The sequence below is a fragment of the Phodopus roborovskii genome, unplaced genomic scaffold (genome assembly GCF_943737965.1).
Source record: "Phodopus roborovskii unplaced genomic scaffold, PHOROB, whole genome shotgun sequence".
In the NCBI taxonomy this organism is placed as follows: domain Eukaryota; kingdom Metazoa; phylum Chordata; class Mammalia; order Rodentia; family Cricetidae; genus Phodopus; species Phodopus roborovskii.
In genome coordinates, this window is record NW_026126418.1 from 73,643,430 (window position 1) to 73,662,622 (window position 19,193).

The following is a 19,193-nucleotide window of genomic DNA, read 5'->3' on the forward strand; positions in this document are numbered from 1 at the left end:
GGACTATTGGACATTTGTCACAGAAGTCCCTTGGAGCGCAGTGGGAGTCTCGGGCTAGCTCTGGCTCATGCTGGACCTCCGGCTCTCCAGGAGTCTACATGGGTCTGAGATGCTCTCTGAGGAGCAATCCAACTGGACAGAAGACTAGCCAAGAGTGCCAGTGAGTGGGATGGAGCCACTTTCCTGAGTTTCCCAATGGGTCATTCTAGTAAATGTCAGAGTAGCCCAGGCTGGGGAGATGGTGTCCCTCCCCCGTCCTGGGAAGGCAGGGTGCACCTGGAGCAGGAGGAAGGAAGGGGAAGAGGTGAGGCTGCAGGGGTTTCCTGGTGCCCTGTCTCCGCTGAGATCATGGAGGATGAGGTAGGAAGGGGAGCAGGAGGCCTTCAGCTGGCCAGATGGAACACAACAGCCCAGTCTGCATCCTCCACAGAGCCTTCTGCTGGAGGAAATGAAACAGCAGGGCCCAGAGCACCGCCCCTCACCCCCAAATCAGGCCTAGAAAAGGAGGGGAACCATACATACCATCTACCCACACAGAAATGTCAGGCCAGGTTCCCATTAGTTACCAACTAGAAAGCTCCCAGCAGGCCCTGGAAGTGAATGACTGTTTCCCCAGTGGTTAGATCAAGGCCCAATGAGGAGGACTCTCCTGGGGTTATATGGTGAGCATTTGTGAGGACTTAAGTTCACTTGAGGCATGACCAACTCTCAGCTCAAGATCTTGACCACCATACCATACTTCCCTCTCTCGAAGAAAGCCTCAGAGTTTTTCCTACCGCTATTTCAAATGACTTTCTATAGTGCTCTGGTTTGGGGGCTTATTTCCCAGAAGAGCACACTTGGGGTCACACCATTTCAGCCGAGGAAGCATGTCACTGATTTTGTTTTCTATATATTTTAAACTTGTATTTATTATTACATTGGAGTGGGTCCTGTCCAAAAATGTGTATGTGTGGAGGCCAGAGGACAGCTTTGTGGCTCTCTCTTGTGTGAGTGACCCAGGGACTGACTGGCCTGTGATCAGTCAAGTTGCATGGCAATCAAGAGCATTTTACTCACTGGACCACCTCGCCAGCATCATTCATTTTCATATTTCCTGAGCTATACTCAGGCTTCAAACTTGTTCTAGGCTCTGAGCAGAGAGCGGTGGGCACAGAGGCTGAGCCTTATGGAAATCTCATCCCAGGGCCAGAGAGTCAGATGGAAAACCAGATAGATGAGTTATAGCAGCAATTAGGAACATGCTGTCAATCAAATTTACAATTAAATTGGGGAAGTGGCCTGTGATGCCAATTTAGAGAGAAGCAGTCATTGGTGGCGCACACTTTTAATTCCCAACACTCGGAAGGCAGAGGCAGGAGGATCTCTTGAGTTCGAGGCCAGCCTGGCCTTGAACAGAGTGAGTTCCAGGACAGCTAGGGCTACACAGAGAAACCCTGCCAAACAAACAAACAAACAAACAAACAAACAAAAACCAGAAAAATGGTTAGGGAGGAAAAAAAATTGAACCAAGAAGGAACAAATGTACTTGATGTCGGGGGAGAAAGTGAACCGAGAAGTGAGAATAACAGTGTACTCGAAGGTCCTGAGGTGGGAGAATGGCATGCACAAAGGTCCTAGGGTGGGTGCACCTTTGGCCTATTTGATCATCAGCAGAGATCAGAATGCCTGAAGTGGAGGATAGAGAAGAAAACAGAGAGCAGATGAGTTTGGGGTCCCTTTACTGACTTGTTTCAAGAGAATCTTTCTCCTTGCAGGTATGGTCAACTTTTGTTTAGTTTTTGTGTCAGGGTCTCATATAGCCCAGGCTGGCCTTGAACTCACTACAGAACTGAGGCTTAGGCCGGGCGATGGTGGTGCAAACCTTTAATCCCAGCACTCAGGAGGCAGAGGCAGGCAGATCTCTGTGAGTTCAAGACCAGCCTGGTCTACAAGAGCTAGACAGGGAAAACCTGTCTCGAAAAATCAAAAAAAAAAAACTGAGGATGACTTTGATCATCTGATCCTCTAGTCTCAGCACACAGTGCCACATTTTATGGGAGGTAGGGATGGACCCAGGGCCTCCTGCATGCTGGACAAGCACTTTACCCACTGAGCTGTGTCCAGCCTTTTCATATTGTGACTATTGTCATCCACACAGCAAGTACACAGTTAGTGTTTGGCTGCATCCAGAGCTGTCCTCAGCCTCAAGTAGCTAGTGGGTTGGGCACATCTGCAGGAGGATCTGAACGCTGTCCTCTTCAGTAGTGCCTCCCTTGAATGTCCCCCCCAGACAACCAGACCCAACAAGAAGCTACTTGTAAGGACATTGAGACTGGGGTAAATGACACCCTAAAGGAGAACTAGGGAACCTTATATTGTCCAAGCCACAGTGCCAGGCGCTGCAAACAGGCCAGGACACCCCCCTTCCCCATTTCCTTTTGGAATGTTGATTCTGATTCAAGAATTTCCAAGTCTCCCCAGAGTCCCACGACCCTCTCGGCCCTGCAGAGTGACGTCAGCTGCCAGGCATCTGGTAGTTATTACCCGATTACCCGTGGAGAGGGGGGTCACTGTGGGCCTAGCCTGCACAGCCTCCCTGGGCTCAGGGTGGCTGGTCCATGTCTTGTGAAGGGGCCCAGCTGCTCCTGGCTCTCATTTCCTGTGGAGACTTTCTCACAGTCCCTGAGACCCCAAGATGCCTTGGGCTGTGGGAACCTGACTGCCTCAGGAAAGATGAGCAGTTCTCCACATTGACCCCTACATTGCTTCCAGCCCTTGAGGGACCCTTTCTGCAGGTTGCTGGATCTGTGTGGGGTGAGAGCTGAGCAGGACAAGGTCAGACATCCAGGGAATGTGTATCATTGAGTGAGTCCTTTTCTCCCTCTGAGCCTCCCTGCAGGGTGATGGCTAGATAGGATGGCAGGTAGAGGCCGTGGTCCTGGACCAAGTGCAGTACATGGTAGCTGCTTGTGCTACAGAAGGGGAAACTGAGTCCCACAGAAGAGAGTGGTCTTACTTAGAGTTAAAGCTTCCTACTTCCTGCTTGGGTGCCTTCAGAATCCCCAAGGATCTTCTGCAAACCCTACCCACCCCATTTCCTCTTCCCAGCTCTGTCTCTTGCCCAGCTAGGTGAAATGCTATTTACTCCCATCCCTCCTCAGCTTCCTTCTGTTTCCACCCAGGATGAGCCCCTCATTTCCAGGGGTGTCACTCCGTATGAGGGGCACAACAGACACTGACCTCAAGCCACTTCAACTCTAGTCTGAGCTCCCTGCCTGGGGCCGGGCACCCTGCTTCAGCTGGGCTCTCCCTGTTGTAGAGTTTTGTCTGCCAAAGCCAGCTGCTGCCCCACACTTCTCTCTTGGGCCTCCCTGCGACTCCCCAGCAGGTTCTCAGTCACTCTTAGCAGCTCTGGCTCAGCATCCTTGACTATGCCCTTCTCCTAGGCTGGTGCTTTTCCTGATGCCCCCCTCCCCCAGCCAGGAGGCTGTCAAAGATGTGGCTGAGTGAGTGGCAGCCTATGCTGTGTGGAGGGCAAGAGACTCTTAGCCTCCGTGGCTGTCACTGCCTCAGGACGGACCCGGCTTTCTCTGGTTAAAATACTGAAGCTGAAGGCACACATCAGAAAGCGCCCTCTGTCACTCTCTGGGGAATGAGCAAAACTTAGAGGAAGATGGCTGAAGTGTTGCCCATCTGTAATCCCATCATTTGGGAAGAAAAAGAAGCAGGGTAGTTATGAGTTCAAGGCCAGCCTGAATCCCAGACTAAGACCCTGTCTCAAAATCTAAAGACAAGCCAGCAATATGTGATAGCAAATACCTGTTGTAATTCCATGTAGTACTTGGGAAGTGGAGCCAGGAGGATCAGGAGTCCAAGGCCAACCTTGGGTACATAGGAAGTTTGAGACCAGCCTAGGTTTTTATTTAAAAAAGAATAAAAACAGAGTCTGTTCCCCAGGAGAGTGGCTTTAGAATATGGAGCCCACATGAGCAAGCGAATGTGGCCTTCATCCTCATATGAGCATCATGGCCTTCCAGGACAGATGTGATGTACCCTCTGAAGATGAGAAAGCCATGACTCAGATCAAGTAAGGCAGGCAGCAGAGCTGGGTCGGTCTCTTCTCAGGCAGCAGGACTGGACCCTGAGGCCCAAAGGAACAAACTCAGGGACAGAGAGAGGGCAGCCAGGCCTGTGCAGAGGGAAAAGCCATGCGTGGTAGAGGGGTGGGGCATCCTCCCTTCCACTTCTCCAGGGTTTTTGTGGAAGTTCACCCTTCTGGTCTAAGCCAGAGGTCCCTGAAGGTGTGCCAGTTCTAGCATGCATTATGGAAATAAAGCATAATGGGTACTAATTACTACTCATTAACACAATTAATTAAACTGATATATGCAATGCATGGTGTCAGTTATCAGAACAAATCAGTTAATACAGGCAATTAAAGGGGTTCATTATTTAAATAATGAATGCTGCTGATGAGTGGGCCTGATTTCAGCTCAGTTGTCACTATTGCTTGTTAATTGATTTCACTACTAATATTAAGAGGGAAGTGCCCTTTAAGTATATAATGTAATGAAATAATGAATTAACTCATGGAGCTGAGTTTTCACGAACACTTTGATTCCTGGATTGGATCATTGCAATGAGAGAGAATGTATTCTAAAAGTCTCCTAGCAAACTAACATCTGCAGACCAAGGAGGAATCATCCCAGCCCCTGGATGTAAGCAGACAGGGTGGTCCAGACAGATGGAGTCAAGTGCAAAGATCCAGAGGTTGCAGACCCTAGAGATCTTTGGAAATAATTTATGGAGGCTGGAAAGCAGGAAAGGGTAAGAAAGGAAAGGAAACATATCCAGAGGAAGTGTGTAGCTTAGTGGTAGAGTGTTTGCTTGTCATACATGAGGCATTAGGTGCTGGGACTGGGAAGATGGGTCTGAGGACTGGAGTTCAAGCCTCCAGAACCCACAAGACAGCCAGATGCATGATGACCTGTGATCTGTGTTCTTAACAGGAAGGTGGGAAATGGGGACAGGGGAATCCTTGTAACTTGCTGGCCAGCTAGCATGGGGAATGCAGGAGGAAGCATCAGAGACCCCCATTTCAAGGTGGAAAGTGAAAACTGACACTCAGATAATCCTCTGATCTCCACGAGTATAGTGTGCATGGGCCTGCATTCACACACATGAACACACACACATACACCACATACACATACATACACCATACATACACATCACACATATATCACACACATCATATACACACAAACCATATACACAGACACATCACACACACACCACACACATCACACATACATCACACACATCATACACATCTTATACACGCATATAAACACACATCATATACACATAGACACATCATACACACACACACCACACATCAGATGCTTGTTAGTTTCTCAACATTGTTCTGAACTGATGTCTGGAGGGGAAAAAAAAAAAAAGAACACACACATTTAATCCCACCACTCTAGAGGCAGAGGCAAGTGGATCTCTGAGTTGGAGGACAGCCTGGTCTACAGAATGAGTTCTAGGACAGCCAGGACAAAGAAACCATGTCTCAAAATCAGAAAAGGAAAAAAAAAATAGATAGAAAGAAACAAAGAGCAAGAAAAGCCCCTGAGGAGTTGGTTGGGTGCTTGTCATTTGGCCTTGTGTGGGCCTTGGCTGGGGCAGCCTGTGGAGTAAGTATGCCTGGGCATGGCTGGAAGGAGCCCATCCCCAGGAACCTCTTAGGAACCTTGACTACCAGGCTGATGGAGCTGGACTCTGCTGTTAGAGGGTGGGGGCAAGGGAGGCTGTGCTCCAGGGTGGGCTACCAGGAGCTGGTACGTGTGTAAATAGTGTTAGTCATGTTGGGTACTGGAATGACAGAGTACTGTGGCTGGCTTGGGAGGTTAAGGGGTCGAAGCTCCTTGGCCTGGAGCACTGCCTTGGGCTGGATCTGGCCACCTCACCTACACAAGCAGATCCCTAGGGCAGCACCCCATCCTCCAGGCTGTATTCCTGCCCTAGAGCCTAAGAGGAAGTGGACAGGAAGCAGGAGGAAGCACCCGGTTGATCCCAGTGTGTCCCTGACAATTTGTTCCCAGCAAAGGGAGGATTTCCGGGCCTGAATGGCCGGAAACTTTGGGATGGGACACCTCACCCGGGAAGAGTGGACAGAGCTAACAAGGGAGGGGCTCCCTACTCCACCTCATTGACAGTGTCACTGGCTGGGGGGCATCCAAGAGGCCTTGGAAGCCTGTGCATAGCAGAATGAGGCTTAAGGCCTGGAAGGACGTGCTAGGACAGAAAGGTAGTACTTAGGGATCCAGATTGTCTGAACAGGAACAGCTGCAGGGAGACCCTGGCCTCAGGAGCTGCAGGGCATTCTTTTCCTTCCTTCTCTTTCTCTTTCTTTCAGCTCATCTTTTGTTTGACTATTAAGCTCCTGTGTTTGAGGAGACATTTCTTTCCCATTTTGCAGGTGAGAAACCTGAGGCCATTGTCTGGGAGCAAGTGTTAAGCATGTCAGCCACTGGCAAGGGCTGTTTACTACGCATGTACTCCATTAAGCTTTGACCACTCTGGGGACTGGGGTTCACTGGTGAATGACAGTTCACATCCGTATGGGGGCTCTGTTAGTTTTCAGTTCAGAAATACATTAAAAATGGTTGCGGTAGGTGGGGGTTGGCAAGACTAGGAGAACAGAGGCAGATGGGAGGTGGAGTGTGAGGAGAAGGGGCTGGGGGGGGGGTCCCGTCCCGGGAAGGCTTTTCTGAGGGGTGACTTATAAACGAAGCCCAGAAGAAAGAGGGAGGGAAAAAGCCTTGTAAAAGTCTGGGGAAATGGTTTCAAGCAGCCTCCCTCATGGCAGAAGTGCAGCTGGGGCAGAATGGGGCGCAGGATGGCGGAGAGAGACATTGTAGAGTGTTGGCGAGTCAGGCATTGGGCACCCCCCCAGCACAAGGAGCCACAGCGGTTGCTGCGTCCTATGGACTCAGTTATGTCCATTTTCAATTATAGTAACAGCACCTTTTTATTCTCAAGACGACAGGGAGTTTTGATTTGGATGATAAATTACTCTGCTGTGAAGGGGAGTATACGTTTTCTTCTTTAGCAGATGGGGGCTGAAGACAAAGTTCAGCTGTAGCATGCTCGCCTACAGAATGCAAGGCCAGGCTCTCCTTCCCAGCACTGGAAAAGAGGGAAAGAATTTTAGCCAGGTCTGCAGTTGTACACCTATAATCTCTGCTGCTCCAGAGTCTGGGGCAGGAGGATTGCTTGAGTCTAGGATTTCAGACGGAACTGAGCAGCAGAGAGAGACTTGGTGGGTAAGGGAACTGCTGGAGATTGGGCCCACCTGTTTTGGCTATATGCACCATCATTTTCTGGCGTCAGAACTGAAGCTGACAGTGTGGGTGAGTGGACACAGGGAACCAGCAAGAGAAGGGGTGGCCTGGCTGCAGAGAGACACTTGGTCATAGTGTGTCCTGAAGGGGGATGTCCTGTTGGGCAGGAAGTGGCATGGATCAAGGCCTGCTGAATGGGACATAACCTGCTGGTGGGCCAAAGGTGGAGCAGGAAGGAGGGCGCTGGTCCCGGGAGAAAGGAAGACAGTGGAGGACCGGCAGCTGCTTGTGGGTGGCAAATTGGAGATGCCTCAGATGTGGAGAGGGCTGGGGAGAACGGAGGGCACTGGGTGGGGGTGGGGCTGCACCACAGGGAGGGTTAAGTTCTTTAGGTTGGACCGACTGGGTGGGGTGTGGTGATGTGCCTCTGTACACTCTGCATTCAGGTGGAGGCAGGAGGGTCAGAAGTTCAAAGCCAGTTTCACCTACCTAGAATATTTGAGTCCAGTGTTGGCTACATGAGACCCTGTTTCAAATGCAAAAGCATGCTCTCTCACTCGCTCACTCGCACACATGCACGTCGCACGGCTAATCTGTGGCTGGGCAAAGTGACTCACAAAAGGGAAAGCTGTTTGTTCAGCATCCTGGAAACATGGCTGCCACCAGCCTCTGACCTTTATGGGCTTCATCCCTGCCACCCAAGGGCAGAGAGAATAGGCGTGTGTAGGTTGTAACCAGCAGTGGGTAGTGAAGGGCCAGAGGAGAGGGGCTAAGGCTCAGCCTAGACCTCTGGTGCTTCCAGTTAGGGGTAGGGATTGGGCTGGGGAGGCAGGGAGGAAGCAGACACCAGGAAAGCAGGTATCACCAGCTGAATGAACACTCACCCTGAATCCTCTAGATAACTCTATTTATTAGGTAGTGCCTGTCTTTGTTCCTGATCTATGGAGAGAATCAGAGAGGTGAAGGAACCTCCTCAGGGTTGCACAGCAGGCAGGAATGGAGCAGCTACAGGTCTTCCTGCCACAGGGATAAGCATTCTGGTCTCCCAAAGCCAGGGCCAGGTTCCAGGCCAGCAAGAGATGGGCACTGCAGAGATCTGAGAGCACTTTGAATAGTCACCTCTTTTCCCTTCTTCCAGGGCGGCTGGAGAACTGGAGGCTGCTGGGGACTATGTAAAGGTAAGAGGGGCAGGCTGGAGGTTGGCCATGGTATGATGTTGTGCTTGTTAGGAACAAGACTTCTTCCTGGGAGGAGAAGGTCAGGGGGTGGGCAGCCCTCAGGGACAGGGATCATTTTGGGCAGCTATTTCCCATGCTTCCTGTCACTCTGCTGGCCCCAAACCCATCATCTAGACAGGTCCTACGGGAATACTCATGTAGGGAACACCACCCAGTCTCAGGGCATCTGTTGAGTACTGGTGCTGGGAGGGGGCAGCAAGAGGAGTGACTCAGCTCTTCAGCACAGACTGGGCACAACTCACAGACACCAAGAGCCTAATTTGGGGGCTGGGACTATGGCTCAGTTGGTAGAGTGTTTGCAGAGGCCTTGGAGGTTCTTCATGCCTGTAATCCCAGTACTCAAGGGGTGGGCAGAAGGATAAATTCAAGATCATCTTCAGCTGCATAGTGAGTTTTGAGGCCAGTCTGGGTAAAACAAACACGCAAAAATAGCCTAACCTGTTCTAGGCACTGGGAGTGTTTAACAATGCAAGTGTGTGTGTGTGTGTGTGTGTGTGTGTGTGTGTGTGTGTGTATTATGTCTGTGGGAGTCAGAGGTGGACCTCATAGTTGTTCCTATCCACTGTGGGTGTCACTGTGGCCTGGTGGCTCACTGATTAGGTTTCACTGAAAGGCATATGAGGTCCTAGGGTCTTTCTGTGTTCACTCCCAATGCTGAGGTTACAAACCGGCACCATCAGATATGGCTTTTTTTTTTTTTTAAATGTGGCTGATGGAGCTTGAGCTCATGCCCTCATGCTCATGTACCAGACACTGTACAGAGTGCAACCACACAGTATAGGGTGGTGGTGTCTGCTGAGCACAATGGCACATGAATGTCGTCGACACTTGGGAAGTTGAGGTAGGAGGACTGCAGGTAGTTCCAGGCCACAGTGGACCACAGTAGAAGACCCTGTCTCAACAAGAAAACATTGGCTCTGAAGTAACAGTAATAATAACAAAGGCTAAGTAACATTTTTAAAGTCGGTTCTCTGGAAAATTATGCTGGCTGCTGAGTGCTGATAGAGGCTGGTTTTGCTCTTTTGTAAACTTAAATATATATTTATTTGTTTGTTTAATGTGCATGTGTCAGGGTGAGCATGTTGGAGTCAGAGGACAAACTGTGGGAGTCCATTCTTTCCTCCCACCATGTGGGTTCTGGGGATGGAACTCAGGGCGACAGCCTTGGCAGCTGTCTCCAGAAACTTTTGTTGCGTTTCTTTAGGTGAACCTAACACATATTGGGTTTTCCATTTGTGGATTAGAAACTTGGGACTTATTCACACTCACAAGGCATTTGTGCTGCAGAGCTGGTGCTATGCCTCCAGATTGATGCTCACACCAAAACAACGGCCTTGGCCCTTCCACCACCAGAAGCTGCCCCCCCCCCCAGCCAGGCCTTGGATGAATTACAAATACTGCAGAGGGCAAGAAAAAGTGCCAGACCTGGATGCAAAGGGTTGTCAGGCCAGGCAGAGACCAGAGAAGAATTACTCTGGATTCGGGTACATTTTATAATCCATCAGAGCTGCAATTTATTTATTTATTTATTTATTTATTTAAGGGCTGTTTCAAACGTAGCTCTAGAATTCACTATATAGAATAAGTTGGTCTCAAATACCAGCATCTGTCTCTCCAGTGCTGGGGTTAAAGATATATATGTGGAGAGAGGAGAGAGAAGGAGAGAGAAGGAGAGAGAGGGAGAGAGAGGGAGAGAGAAGGAGAGAGAGTATATGATGTATGGCAGGGTCTCTTGTAGCCCAGAGTAGCTTCAATATTACTATGAAGCCAAAGATGACCTTGAAGTTCTTATCCTCCCACCTCTTCCAGAGGACTTGGATTTCAGCCATTCACCAACTCACTTGGTTTATGTGGTGCTGGGCATCAAACCCATGGCCTCCTGAAGTCAGGGCCAGAACTCTACTCACAAAGTCATATCCCAGGTCTAGATTTTGGTCCCAAGTTAGGCAGTGTCTTGCTTCTCTGATGCTTAGCATTTGCTCACGTGAAACAGGGGACTTTGGGGGCTCAATGAGATTGTGCCCATGAAGGAATGCTTGAGTTTGGACCAGGGCAGGCTGGCTTGGCTCCAGATTTCAGGGACTTTAAGTCGCTGAGCTGCTGTGGCCAAGGGTAGGGTTTATATGGGGGAGCAGAGCCACAGTGGGACTTGAATACCACAGATGCGCTATACCTGGGAAGGCAGTAAGAACCTTATGAAGTTTGGGGGATCTCTTGTCTCTTTATAGAGTTAAATATAGATTTCAGGCTGAGGTACAACCTTTACCTACCTTGCTTGAGGCCCTGGATTCCATTTCCATTACAGAGGGGAAAAGACTTTAGAAATCCTTAGAGGAATAACACCTGCTCGTTGGGGCTGCAGTCCTCAAAACAAGTTTAGCTATGTTTTTAAATGTCTGCTGGCGAAGGTTGGAATCAGTTGCTTCCAAACTCCATTCCTGCCCTGAAGTGTTCAACATTGAAGAGTGTCCAGATCTCCAAAATCCCCAAGCAATAACAGGAATCTTGGATTCTCAGGATTTCAAAATACCAAGCTCAAAAGTTCAAACTTTTTTGATACACCTGCTTGGAGCTTCAGGTGTATCTACATAAAATAATCATCTGGGCCCAGAGAGGTGGACTCACCTGCTTGAGGTCACACAGACTGGGAGAAGGGTTTGGAGGCCATATCTAATTTGTATGTTTGTTTTTTTCCTTAGAATAGGTCTCATGTAGCCCAGACTGGCCTTGAGTTTACCATGTAGCCAAAGATGATCTTGAACTTGTAATATTGCTACTTCTACCTCCTGAGTGTTGAGATTCCAGGTGTGTGTGCCACCACATCCAGTTTATGTAGTGCTGGGCAATTGCATGCTGGGCAAGCAAGCATGCTACCAGCTAAACCACATCCACAGCCTTCCAATCCAGATTTTGATTGTGTGATTACTTCTGTGCTGGCACTGGACTCAGTGCCTAACCCTTGCTAGGCATGCATGCTAGGCAAGCTGCTCTTACCTCAAACTCAGGTTTTGGGATACCTAGTTAAGAAATAGGGCGTCTTTACTGATTATCTTTACTAGGCAACTTTTTTGATTGAGTTTGGTGACACTCACAAAGTTCTGCTCAGGTTTTCACCTTGTATTCCAGACATCTCCACACAAGCCAGTAGGGGTCCAAAGACAAGGGCCCCAAGGTGGGAAGCCACGAGTTAGAGAGGTAGGTGAGCGGCGCTTGGTGCTCTAATCGCCTCCGGACGGTGGCACTGCCAGAATCAGCTAGTCTAACACTGTTATTCTCCATCAGGGATGAGACACCCGAAACCACAAAGGATTGGGTTAAACATGGATTTTTGTAGCTTTAGATCGAATTGAATTCAAAGTCCCTGCTGGCTCCGGGTCTGTGACCCGGAGGGGTGCGAGAGTGGCGAAAGCTGGAGCCTCATCGCCCGCTTCGGGGTCCCCAGTCCACCTCACTGCCCTGGGTAGTATCTTGGGGAACCCGTATAGGGGAATGGGGTAGTGTTGGAGGGAGGAACAATGGTCCCCTCCTCTCCCTCTCCCTCTCCTCGCTCCCCTCCCTCCCCAGCTGGCTGGAGGGTGGGGTCTCCCCGCCCCGCCTCCCTGCTCCTCCCCCGACCAGGCGATGAGGTAATCGCGCCGCTGAGAGGCACGCGCAGCCGGTGCCCAGCCCGGTCGGTCCCCGCGCCCCTGCCCCTTCGGCCTCCACCCCGGGCACGCTCTGGGGGCCTGGGTCTCCCGGCCGCACCATGACGGAGCGCTGCAGCCTGTGGAGTGCACTGTCCGCCGCCGCCTGCTGCTTCTACCGGGGCTCACTGGTGCAGGTGCAGGTGAGGGGGCGGCTCCGGGACCCGGGTACCCCGGTCACTGCGCCCGGTCGCTGTGATGGGGACCGCAGTCCGAAAGCATCCCTGCAGGGTTGTGCGTGCCGGGCAGGGGTGAAGGGAGGGGGCGGGGTCGCTCCAAGCTCACCTCGGGGTGCCCAGGGCGCTCCACGGGGCACAAGTCCAGGGGTCATTCCTCGGACTCTGGACTGCAAGAGACGCGGGGAGCGAGTTGGAGCTGGGACTCGGGTTGGGAAGTAGGCTTCCTCTAGTCCTCTATGAGGTCCCTGCCGCTGACCCGGGCCACCTGGGTCCCCATTGTACCAGGGACTCAGAGCTGGGGTCTGGGATCTGAGTTAGGGGCAGTATGCTATTGGGTAAGAAGCAGAGACCACGGTGTCGCCACCCTCCTGCCATCTAGGTGGGTTCAGGGTGCTGGGGGTGCAGGTCTCCCAGCCCAGCTGGCCCAGCAGTGCAGGAGCGCGCAGCGGCGGTGTGAGGGTTAAACGGAAGGGGGTGGAGGGGAGGACCCGGACCCCGCCTCTCTGCGGATCATCCTCCGTGGTGGCTGTGCCAGGGGTTTTGATACCTAAGGGAACTAAGGGCGTAGTGCTGGGCACCGGCTGGTGGGAAGTGACTAAGACCCTGATAGAGGTTCTCCTACTTCTGCCTCTTGGGCTTCCCAGGAGACTCGGTGCACCTCACTCCTGAGCTCCCCCAGCCTCACACACACACTCTTGCTCTGAGCCCGCCTGAATGACGGCCCCGCTGCCGGCGAGCGCAGCATCCCCATACGGGCCAATCAGGCGTGCTCAGGCCGGGAGGCGGTGAGATCATCTCTAGCCAATCGCAGTGCTCTGAGCGCAGGGATGCTGCATTCTCACCTAATCCTACCCCCCCCAATACACACACCCCAACTCTTGGGAGCTGAGGGCCCTAAGGCCCAGGGTGAGGAGGAGGAGTCACAAGGGTCCTAGGGCTTCCAATCCCCAGGTTTGTGGGAGATTGGTCCCTTCACCCCCAACTCTGACCTTTGCTTAGGGCTGGAAATGGGCGCCAATCTCCAGAACCCTTTTACAGAAGCTACTCAAGCCCAGCCAGAGGAAGCGACTGGTCCAAGGTCACACAGTGCTGTGTTCACATTCTTTGGGATGCAGTCTGTCCCTTCTCTGCTTCAGAATTGGGAAGGGAGTTCCAGTGTGTGCTCTGTTAAGAGTGGAGAATGGTGTGTGTGTAAGGTTGGGTACAGGATCCTTTCACTTGGCTCTCACCTTCCTAGAATTCTGTGTGGTTCCAAGGGGTGGGGGCAGGAGGCCTGGCCTGGTGTGAACACTTCAGTGTAAAAAGGAGGAACCTAATGACCCTAAGGAATAAGGGGACTCTTGGAGAAGTGTGGGAATCTGAAAAGGCCCAAATCCCAGCTTCGCCAAGACATCTCTACCCTGGTAGAGCATTGATTTCTGCCATGTTGTGGGCAGAGGAGAGGCCTTGCAGCAAGCCAAACCCCAGTCCCTGTCTACTGAGGTGCAATCAGATGACTCCCTTGGTCTCCAGAACTCAGGCATCTGGGAGCCCACACTACCACAGGCCCATTGCCCCTTGTTCACGTTTCTGCCCTAGCTGCCTTTCAAAGAAAGAGCCACCCTCTGCCAGGATTTCCATGGGTGTGCATCCTGTCTGGCCCTTTGGCTTTCCTCCCTTACACCTGGCCATTGACCACCTAACACCCTTCCTTGGTGCTTGGCCAGTGCCTCATGCTCTTCCACCACTGAGGGCCTCAGGCCACTCTTCACAGCAGAGTGAGGCTGACACCACACCGTACTGTTCTGAGGCTTCTGGGTGGTTCCCCAGCTCCCCAGACAGTGCCGCAGCTCTGCTGTACCATCCATAGACTGAATCTGCCCCCAGGGTTCCACCTTTGCCCCAGCTCCTCCCTGTCCACCTGGCTTCCATCCTCTGCTTTTCCTCAGCTTCCACCAGACATGGGAACACTGTGTCTCTGAAGGTGTAAACACCTTGAATTGAGTGTGAGGATCTGCATGGATCCCCCTAGGGCAGTGGGATATCCTGGTCACCTTGGACTCAAGCCCCAGCATAGTACTCAGGTTGAGGATGGTCCTTGTTGAATGAATAAAAACGGAGAGTCTAGGCATTACTGGAGCTGGGATCGTGGTTCTTGGGCAGCAGTGGAGATATGAACCCTGTGTGGAGTGTGGCTCTTAGGTCTGGATATGTTTGAGCAGCTTGGTAGACTCTAGAGTAACCAGGAAAGACTCCATTTCCTTGCCTTACCTGTCTGTGTGCTTCTGACCAGTTCTAGAATATGTGTCCTGGAACAGCCATCTTTAGGGGCTGGCAAAGCCACAAAGTGACAAGAGTCGCTGTGAGGTGAGGCAGATCCTGAAGTACCACTCATTTTACTGAGGAAAGAGTTAAGGCCCAGACTGCTCAGATGGGGTGGACTTGTCTCTATGATGGGGTGTGCCTGGTAATGGTTCTCTCCTCTGGCAATAGGATGCCTGGGGTTGGGTAACCTCTAAAACCAGGACTGCCCACCAAGGTGTCTGGGAAGGCAGAGCTCTGGGAATTTACTTCAGTGAGTGAACTTAGACTCTCCCCCACAGGGCCTGCAGTTTCCAATCTGGCAGGATCTCTTGAGATTGCAAGGGGGAAGGGCCTGGAGGAGTGCAGATGTCTGTGAGGGGTCCTGCCCCGTTATGGTTGCTTTCAGCCCTTCTACCGCATAGTTCACATTCCCAAATGTAGCCTCGTATGTTCAGCTAGTTGGTTCAGTTGCTACCTCTCAGTCTGACTTATAGACAGCCTCCCAAGATGGCCCTGCGGTCTTGTCTGTTCCTTGAGGGAGGAAGTCCCTAGTCTAGTCCCGATCCCTTGGCTGGCCGAGAGCCAGGGCTCTTTGGCGCTGTCCAGCACCTGGTGCTGACTGCAATGCCTTGTTAGGCTGCTTTGGCTCATCTCTCAGCATGGGGACTTACTGGGGAACAGGGTCTGGCATGCTTCATTGCACCCACCCCTTGCCTAGGTAAAATAAATGGATAATTTACTCCTACTGGGCTAGGGACCCATAGGTGAGTAGCCAGGGCAAGTGTCTTAGTGTTCTCAACAGTCACAGGAATAAAGACGATCTGGGGCAGGATGAGTTGAGATGAAAAAGAGAAAGGGTAGGGACTAGATACCAATCTTGCTATCCCTGTGCAGTTCTCCAAGGAGAAGTACATCCTCGATTCCTCACCAGAGAAGCTGCACAAGGAGCTGGAAGAGGAACTAAAGCTCAATAGCACAGACCTCCGCAGCCACGCCTGGTACCACGGACGCATCCCTCGTGAGGTGAGCAGGCCCCAGGCAGAGTCTCAGCCCAACCCCAGCCCAGACGCCAGTCACCAGAGAGTCTCTGGCCTGTTCATTGTGAGGATGAGACTTAGCTTTACCGTTTACTATGTGATCTTCAGAGAGTCACATCGCCTCTTCAGGCCCTGACATCCTCATTTGTACAATGGAGAGAATATCCCCTCCAAAGGCAATGTGCACTGCAAAGTGAGACCATTTCTCAAAAGGGAGGGACTATTGTGACGGTGAAATAAGTTAATTCAGGTCAGGTAGGATGTCTGGCGCCAGTGCATGAGAGCCCAAGGAGCGCTGTTCTTACTGTATTTCGTTATTCCCGGTTTATCGATCAGCCTCATGTGAGTTTGGTTAGAGAACAACCTTTTGGTTTTTTTGAGACAGGGTTTCTCTGTGTACCCCCGACTGTCCTAGAACTCACTCTGTAGATCAGACTGGCCTCGAATTCAAGAGATCCACCTGCCTCTGCCTCCTGAGTGCTGGGATTAAAGGCGTGCACTACCACTGCCTGGATGAGAACATCTATTTTTGGGCCACTTAATTTTGGTCATGTTAAGTATCTGTACTTAGGGAACTTTGAAAATCACAGACCTGGACTGATGGGTCATCTGGCCCTATGCCCCAACACAGGGGATCAAGTTTGTGGACATGGATAATAAGGTGGCAGCTTCCTTGGAGGCTGGTGGCCCTGAATGTGCACCGAGCATCAATCCTTTCAAAGAAATGCAAGGATGGAGTACTGTACAGAAACACAGGTGCTCACCTGGAAGGGCCTGAGTAAAACCCTTGGGAGATGTGTGGATTCATCATCTGTACTCTAGGAAGAGAGGTTATCTCAAGGGAGCAGATACACCCAGAGCTGTCCTGGGATCTGGGATGGGTGGAGGAGTGTCTGGAACTCACTTTGCCTGGCAAGAACCCTGAGAGGGGCTGGGTCTGAGACCCAGGTCTCTGACCACAGTGATTACAACATTTACAGTCATTGTGCCCCATGTGTATTCCAAGTGCCACCTCCTGCCATTCCTGGACCTCTGTGCCCCTGACCCCATGGCGTCAGCTGCGGTGCCGCCCCAGAGGTTGGTTCTAAGTAAATATTGTGTCTGATATTTACTAACTGTGCTCTGGATGCTGTCTTTGCATCCTCAGTTCAAAGTCACCATGTCCCCTGACCCTGGCTCTGGAATTCTGGTAAGCTTAATTTCTCTGTACCTTCCGTAGGTCTCTGAGACCCTGGTACAGCGCAATGGCGACTTCCTCATCCGGGACTCACTCACCAGCCTAGGGGACTATGTGCTTACGTGTCGCTGGCACAATCAGGCCTTGCACTTCAAGATTAACAAGGTGGTGGTGAAGGCTGGTGAGAGCTACACTCACATCCAGTACTTGTTTGAGCAGGAGAGCTTTGACCATGTGCCTGCCCTTGTGCGCTACCATGTGGGCAGCCGTAAGGCAGTGTCTGAACAGAGTGGGGCCATCATCTACTGCCCTGTGAACCGCACCTTCCCACTGCGCTACCTCGAGGCCAGCTATGGCCTGAGCCAGGCCAGCAGCAAGGCCGCCAGCCCTGTCAGCCCATCAGGCTCCAAGGGCAGCCACATGAAGAGACGAAGCATTACCATGACCGATGGGCTTACTACTGACAAGGTCACCCGCAACGATGGATGCCCCAACAGGTCAGCCAGGTTCCCATTCTCCTGGTTTGTTAGATGGGGTATCAATAATGAGAAAGCTGGCGTGGAAGGGAGGCTCTGTGCAGGGGAGTGGGAGGCTGGAAGACAGGTGTGCACTAGCTGAGGGCACCAGTCTATACAGAGAATGGGGTCCATGGTCAAATTTACAGAGACCATGAGGATAAGCTGGGTTCTGGCCTGCATGTCTCTTCCTCTAGGGACAGGGAAGACATAGAGGAGTCCAAGAAGCCTCAGTTCAGCCAGGTGGCCCCAAGCCATGTTTCTGTGTCTCTGAGCCTAGGAGAAGAGAATTCTGGGTAGGGATGGAGATAATTGAGGGAAGAAGATAACTAGAGAGTAAGCAAGTGGAAGTAGATCTAGGGCTCTGCCCACTGCGGGTCAGGTTTGCAGGAGTCAGGGCCTGCTGTGGGTCAGTTAGGTCAAGGCCTTCTGGGCCGGGGTTGAGGAGCTGTCTATTCCACCTTAGCTCTTCCTTCTCCAGCTTTTGTGCTTGTCCTTTGAGAGACTGAACTTGACAGTCACTTTTTCTGATGTTCAGAGGGGCTGGGGGTTGGGTCCTGATCTCTGACCTCTAAGCTCATTGAGCCCCTGTCCACAGCACCTCAGTACCGCACCCTCGGGACGCCATCAGAAACTGTGCCCTCAGCATGGACCAAATCCCAGATCTACACTCACCCCTGTCCCCCATCTCCGAGAGTCCTAGTTCCCCTGCCTATAGCACGGGTAAGCTAACAGAGGGGGTGATGTTTGGAGCCCTACTGTCTTTGGTGGGGAATGTCTGACCTGTCTGTCTGTGCTCTGGAATGTGCTAGAAAAGCCTGTGGCAGAATTGCTGGTATTGATACATAAGCACCATCCATGGTTTGTTCATGCAGTAGCAGTTGATAGTGTTCCCATGGGTGCCAGGCAATGGGCACAAGATGGGGGTACTCAGTGTGAGTGCCAGGATGGAGGAAGCCTGCGGAGGTGCAGCATAGAGCCAGGGCTTGAGGCTGTGCTTGGCCACAGCAGGCAAAGTTCCCACTGCAGCTGCCTTAGCAAGGACCCTGGTAACAAGTCCTACTGTTACCTTAGACAAAGCTAACCCAGGCTGTGTGCTTTACTGTTGTTTGTTTGAGACAGGGTTTCTCTGTGTAACCCTAACTGTCCTGGAACTCACTCTGTAGACCAGGCTGGCCTCAAACTCACAGAGATCCACCTGCCTCTGCCTTGAAAGTGCTGGGATTAAAGGTGTGCTCCACCACCACCTGGCTTAATGAGACAATTTCTAAGCAATGCTGGGAGATGAAGGCAGTCCTAGCCTACCACTTGCAAGCTAAGTGACCTCAGGCATCTCTTACCTTCTCTGAGCTTTCTTTTTCTCAGCTATGGATTTGGGACCATAAAAGTCCTTACTGCCATAGAAAGGGACATTTTGTTTGTTTTTTTAGAAAAGGTCGCGCTAGAAACATTCTTGGCTAATCTGTAACTTACTATGTAGACCAGGATGCCCTTGAATTATAGAGACCTAGTTAGTTGTCTCTGCCTTGTGACTAGGGTTGCAGGTGTGAGCCACCACACCAGATTTATTGTTTTGTTTTAAAATTTATTTACTTATCTGTGCGTGTGTGGTATGGGGAAACACAAATGGACCACAGCACATGTGTGGAAGTCAAATGACAACTTCTCAGAGTGTTGTCTCTCTTTCCACTGCGTGGGTCCTGGGCATCTAACTTAGGTTGGTAGACTTGGTGGCAAATGCCTTTAT

At 51.4% G+C, this 19,193-nt stretch overlaps 1 protein-coding gene across 4 annotated transcripts in view; it reads left to right on the forward strand.

Annotated features, from left to right (window-relative positions):
- The window catches only part of Sh2d3c (SH2 domain containing 3C), a 32,231-nt gene that overhangs the window by 6,910 nt on the left and 6,128 nt on the right, over positions 1-19,193 (forward strand). For 2 of the 4 annotated variants that reach the window (XM_051185215.1, XM_051185216.1), the window contains 4 exons: positions 8,473-8,512; positions 15,612-15,740; positions 16,974-17,428; positions 18,045-18,169. In XM_051185215.1, coding sequence (XP_051041172.1) covers positions 8,473-8,512; positions 15,612-15,740; positions 16,974-17,428; positions 18,045-18,169 — 749 coding nt within the window. Of the gene's footprint in view, positions 1-8,472; positions 8,513-12,103; positions 12,399-15,611; positions 15,741-16,973; positions 17,429-18,044; positions 18,170-19,193 lie in introns of those variants that run through there. The other 2 variants (XM_051185219.1, XM_051185217.1) reach the window with 2 other exon arrangements.